General features: G+C 41.3%; 1 protein-coding gene across 4 annotated transcripts in view; it reads right to left on the reverse strand.

Moving 5' to 3' along the window:
* Nucleotides 1–6,508, reverse strand: part of WWC3 (WWC family member 3) — a 61,997-nt gene that overhangs the window by 18,457 nt on the left and 37,032 nt on the right. For all 4 annotated transcript variants that reach the window (XM_031060411.1, XM_031060410.1, XM_031060412.1 and 1 more), the window contains exon 10: nucleotides 5,324–5,898. In XM_031060411.1, coding sequence (XP_030916271.1) covers nucleotides 5,324–5,898 — 575 coding nt within the window. The remainder of the gene's footprint in view (nucleotides 1–5,323; nucleotides 5,899–6,508) is intronic.

The following is a 6,508-nucleotide window of genomic DNA, read 5'->3' on the forward strand; positions in this document are numbered from 1 at the left end:
GGGGGAAGTAGGAAGTAATGTTCGACCTTCTTTGCTACTCTTCCCTGAATCACCAGCCATACAATAAACAGAAACTCAGCAATCACTTTCACGTTTTAAGTGTACCAACAAAATTATGTTATACACTGGGTTTTGCACAGGCAAGTAGGCAGAGCAGCTACCAATCCTTTAAAGTACGTCCACAAGCAGTAACATTCAAGAACTGCATAGAAAAGGCTTAAACACTTTAACAACATCTCCTAACTTGAGGTTGTTTTCCTCTGAGTCCTAGAGAAAACCTCTAAACAGACTTGCCAAGTGCAGTTTCTTCACTGTGCAGAGAACTTTTACCCTCTTTTGCTTAAGGTTCAAAGAGTGTCCTCAAATCAGGAAAGCAGTGGTAAAGAGGTGGCACTTCAAAAGTGGGGAAAGCATTTCATTTGCTTCTGCTCATGCTTACAAACTTAAGACAGCATGGAAGCATTGACAGTTCCAGCAGAGTGAAGTAGCACAATGCATGGGGGACAAGCACCAGCTGACATTTACAGCTTACAGCCCCAAGAAGGGATGAAGCCTCTCTTACTCAAAGTAACAACTTGTTACGTGCCTCTGCTGCACATTATCATGAGCCACCCCCCTCATGGTGCCCACCTCACTTCCCACCCAAGCACCATCAGGACAGGACATCAGGACAGGAGAACTTGATAAAACTCTTCCAGATCAACACAACCACGCTGCTACTATCAACAGAAGGCTCTGGCTAAGGTCAGCTTTAACCCACTGTGGAACTGCCAGAGAAGGCGCATCATTCCTGTCACCAGGCCACTAACAGAAGCATGTTACCAAAGGTGTTACAAAAATCACCTCATCCTGTTTGGAGCTAAAACTCCTATATATCAGCAGAGCCAGGTCTCTGTCCTTTGGATTCATAAGTAGCCCTATAGACCTCTCCTCCAAATTCAATGAAGGATTTAGTCACCTTTAGGTATTCAGGAAATTTATTTGCTGGCTAGGAACCTGTACTTGTCTCTGCACCCCAGGAAAGAACCAGCACTCCTCCCCATCCCACCCTTCTTGCACGTCTTGTACACATCATGCAGTGCTACTCATGACATCCTGACCACAAATGAGAGCCAAGTTCAAGTGAGCACACAGAAAGTAAAAAAAGGTATTTGAACCACGCTCTCCTCTTTATCACTTGTACAAAAGTGGTGCTTTTGTGGGTTGTTTTGATTGGGTTTTTTTTTTTTTTTTTGCTTGGTTGGTTTGGTTTTTTTCCTTCCTTTTTTTTTTCAAGGACTTTTATTTGGTAAGCCTACCTCACTGTCTGGTATTTATGAAGTATATTCTGTCACTTGTATTTATGAAGAATCATAAGAATCATGAAGCACTTGCAGTCTGTAGAGACTCTACATATTAAAGTTTCTCCAAAATTTTACATCACTGGAAAGAGGTTGAACTTCACAAAAGCTGTTTTTTCTTTTAAAGTGCTTCTATAATTTCTGTAATAATTTCAACAAGTTACACTACAACAACTTCTTTTTGCAAATAAGCCCTTAGCTCACCCCCTATGTGAACACTTGGTATAAACTAACACTTGGTAGCAGAGGAAAGATCCTGTGGACTCTGTCCTTGGAAGGCTCATGTTTCCAGTCTGGCTGGAAGGAAAAGCTGGTCTCAAGCACCAATATAATAAAATGAAAAGCTAACACATTACAACAATGTTGCAACTTGACAGTGACTTGCTCACTGTCTGCAGGCCATGGAAGCATTCAATAACCTCTGGACAATGGCAGCAAATTTGGGAGAGATACAAACACCAGAATATCCCCTTGACGTGGGGGGTGTAAAGAATCAGCCGGAAAAATTGGTCGAGATCAAAGACACACCAAATTTTGGTTTAAGAAAAAAGCTTAGCACAGACTTTGCAATGCTGGAAGCTAAAGAATTGCTTAAAAATTAGGTTTCTAAGACCATTACCTTACATTTTCTTATTTAAATAACAAAATCAGTAAACAAGAGGTATGATTTTCCAGAACTACTGGGTGCCAAAGCTTGATAAATATAAGACAGCCCTGAATGAAAGAACATTCTCATTATCATTAGTTGAAAAAGTGAACTTCAAAGCAAATTTTGCTGTCCAAACTTTCATTTGCTAAGAAATCACATAAATAAATCTAAAGCGTGTTTCACAAGCTTAAGTGACTAGAAATACTGCATGTCAGCTCAAAATGCATTAATAAAAGAGTAGAACACTCTCATAAAAACTAAATCTGAGACAAAAACAGACCTTACCTACCATAATGCTGTCAGACGTTATTATTATATAACAAAGGTGAAAGTCAAAGAATGCTTTCCCCAGGAATTTAACTACAGCTGTGAATGTGTTGTTTAGTTGACATAGCAAGAAAATTAAGTATGCCATAATGATTAAACAGATACAGCAAAATATCAAACAAAACCAAATGTAGCAGAATCTCCCGATTCTTCTCATGCAACTCCAAAAAAAAAACCAAACCAAAACAACCCACCCCAAAAGAAAACAACCAACACATCACACAGAAAAACACACAATAAGAAATTTCAGGCTCACTTACAGTGAATTTTTCTGTTGTGCCGCATGAGAAACAAGACAAAAAGCATACAGTGACAAATCACCCTTTAAATCTCTGACAGTATTTTATAAACAAGAGATTATTTAGGCATTAAAAGAAATTTAGCATTTGAAAGATTTGGTATACAGAAGAGATAGCGAAGACATTCAAGCCCAATATTTTATTAACATGTTTCGTCCCACTCCCAGCTTTATAAATATGATGGATTTAACTTTTCAAGCATATTCCCTCCATTCATACATGAAAACTTATTTCACAATGTGACCTGTGACAGATGCAGAACAATTAAACAGCAAATCAGCAACTGAACATCAAAATTGCAGTTCCTGAAGTGCCCCTTGAACTTTTTCAAGCGCTGCATCAGTGCAAAGTTCATGCAGTTTATTCAGTGCTAACCCTCCCAGCCCCCATTATTTGCAAATTACCAAAATTACTTCATGCTTTGCCTACTGAAGGAGCAGGCCAAGGTTTGCGGGAACCAAGACCTCCTGTTTTTGCAGCACAGCATTCTGCTGCCAGGCCATCGGGTGGCAGTAGCAGGGTACACTGCATGGTACCTCACAGAAACCCAAAATCCCAGCATCTGCCAGCTCCCAGCTCTGGCAAACAAGCTGGATGCTCCATCCAATTCTTCCAGGAAAAGAGTACAAAACCAAAATACTTTCAAAAGTTCCAACTGCTACTTGCAAACAACTGCATTACAATTCCAAACCACCAGCTAGTGAGTGTAGAACTCAAAGCAGGCAAAAATCAGCAAGGTTAAAATTTTGTAAGCAATTGTTTCCAAATGCAAATATCAAAAATAAAAAAGTCTCAAAAGAAGGCAGCCTGGCTACCTTTTAATCACACGTTCTTCCTCAAAAAGCAACACAAAATGCTCTTGTTTTACACAGAGAAAAGCTGTAACCTCTGGGCTAGGAGCTGGACACTGCAGTACTGACAGCAGGTTAATCACAGAGGTTTTCAGACAAATGTGAAAAGTGTAGAAACACAGCAGAGAACTGAGAAAAGGAAAATCAAAGCAGGAAGCTGCCCTTCATCCTGTATTGCTGCCTAGGCCCTCACACTAGGTCTTCACTTCTAGGAAACACATACAAGCTATAAATGAACTACTTAGATACTTTCACTTACCACAATGGGTGAAGACATGCTGTGGTCTGATCTGAGGTTTAAAGAAAGCCTCAGGAAGCCTCTTCACAGCACTAATTTAAGAACAAGTTTTCATGCTGGTCTCTGGAATTCTGTTTATTTTGGTCTGAAAGCTACACTATGGGCACTAGAAATGTTGACAGCTAGTAAAAGTAAATTCTGCTGCAGTATCTTCTGGCAGTGCTAGCTGCATTAAGGAAAGTAGGTAAGTCTAGACTCAAATGCTTTTGAACAATACAGGCTTTTTAGCACTGTGGCAATGATTTCTTTTTTAAAATGAAAACCAGAAAGGTTTTCTGTAAATACCATCAATGTTCCTTTGTATTATCACTTGCCAAGTAAGATTTTGGTAGGATAATATGATCCATTCTCTGGTTATAGTTCATATTACTCCTGACATCATGAGTCCTGAATGCAACATTCTACACAATGCTAACACAGAATTCTGGATATAGAAATGAGATGGGATTCACAACATTTAATATTAAACGAAACTCTAAAAGCCTTTTTCTACTGGTATGGTATTATCAAAAAAGCAAGCAAGTCAACACACAAAAATATTATCATGATTATCTTTTTCATATTAAGAGCAGTTCTTCATTTGGTTGGTCAAAACAGGAAAATAAATTTGTCATGTGCCTGTATGCTCAGGCTTTTAATTTTGTTTCATTTTTTCAAAAGTTTTCTATTTCCTCTTTTGATTTCTCTAATTTATGTTTCTCAACTGCAGTGCTTTCAGAAGCTTCTGCCAAGGCAAGCTAAAGCAAGTCCCTCAATTTGACAGTCCAGCAGGAAAGGAAAACTCAACAGTGCATGTGCTGTGCTAGCTGCACCCATCACCCCTCTGCCATCAGAGCACACAGGGGTGCCCAAAAACAATCAGACAAGATGCACAACATCCCACACATCCCCTACAAAAGATGCTCCTTTGCTGGTGAAGCATCAACTCATGAGTGCAGCATGCACTCATTACAGCCATGCCACTGTGGCTTCTGCTCCTCACAGAACTTGGACACGGGAACCTGGGCTGGACTATGTACAAGTTCAACATGTAGTCAGCCAGACTTCAAGGACAGTCAGAAGCATCACCTCATATTTTGTGTTCAGGTTTTTTTTGTAGGGAACAGTTGTTTGTTATTTCCTATGTCTCCTGAGTTTGCTTTGCTTTCCATTATCAGAATAAAGGCAACATCAGCACAACTGGGGGCATCAGAAGTAACTAACCCATACTTTTTCTTACTAATACTTTACTCAGTCTTGCTAGGTCCTTGAAAGGCTACACTCCAATGAAAGTCTATATTCCATTCCCTTTCTTCCAGTCAATTCACCACTGTTTTAAGATCTATTGACAAGGATTTCTCTATTCTTGCATCTCTTTGCCCTAAAACTAGAGTTTGGGTTTGGGGGATTTTCCTTGTTTTGGTCAGGCTTTTAACAGGTAACACCTACCATGCAATTTTACTACCTGATGGTAGTAAAATAAGCCTAACTCAGGAACAATCTCTACTGTGCTGGCATGCGTAGGTCTGTGTGACATTTTCTAAGACAATGTGGCAAAATAATACTATCCATAAACTCACCTCCACCAGTTTGGACAGCAGTCAGGTGTGGTCCCATTTCTCGCAGCCCTTCACTGTCCAGAGGGTAAGCAGACGTCTGAGATGAGCTCGTGCCTTGTGCATCATCGTCACCCAAGGCTGTGGTCTGAGCCCTGAGCATTTCCAGGGCTCCTATGCCTGCAATCTCCTCAAACCCCTCTGACATCTGAGCCAATGGAGAATCCCGTGATGCAGAGAGAAACGGGGTGTCCAGAGGCGAGCTTGGAGGAGACAAGGATGACAAGGAGGAGCGCGACGACAGCGACGCCAGGGACTGCGGCGTATCCAGGGACCTGCGCTGCTTGTTGAAATTGGAGTGTCCCATGGGATCAGCATAGGGCACGTCCTTGGTGAGCGCCTCGAAGGGAATGATGTCAAAGCGCAAGTGCTGCCCGTAGTCTGTAACGCTGTCTGCCTTGTCGTACTGGGGGAGGCCGTAGATGTCCGTGAAGCTGACTGAGCTGAGGGAGCCTCTGCTGGAGGCCAAGGATCCTCGACTGGAGGCCAGGGATCCCCTACTGCTGCCAGAGGACATGGTGAGGGTGCTAGCTGACAGACTATGGCATGCAAAGAAAGAGAAAACACAAAAATGCCCTTTCAGATATAATCACAACAACCAATGCAGACATTAAAACACTAATCCAGATTACACAAGCAATTTTAAATGTATTCAGTATGGTGACATGGAAAGATGATTTGGCATTTTAAAGTCTAGCTCATGTCTCTTGCCCTGGTCTCAAGCACAGCCATGACTGGAGTAGTACACGGGACAACCAGATCAGGGCTAAGTGCCTGAAGACAACACTCCAATAACATCCAAGAGCAGGATGAGCCTACTCTTTTGTCCAACATGTAAACAGCTGTGATTTGGCAGAAAAGAGGCCAGAGTAGGCTCTAGCTCAGCAAACTCAATGTAAAGCCAGGAAGGATAGATTACCACGATCCAGCTCAAATTTACATTAATGATTGGTCATAAACAATCCAAGGAGAAGAGGTGCAAAGGGATTTGCAAAGTCCTAACAAACTGACTGCTGTGTAAGCCTCACTCTCACAGGTTTTTCCAATGCAAAATAAGAAGAGTTTAGGATGAATCCTATTCCACTTCCTCTTACCATTCTCAGTTAAGGGGAGCGAGAATATTAATGCCAGAGAGAGATGAAGTGAGAC

This window comes from Geospiza fortis, unplaced genomic scaffold (assembly GCF_000277835.1).
Source record: "Geospiza fortis unplaced genomic scaffold, GeoFor_1.0 scaffold50, whole genome shotgun sequence".
Classification (NCBI taxonomy): Eukaryota; Metazoa; Chordata; class Aves; order Passeriformes; family Thraupidae; genus Geospiza; species Geospiza fortis.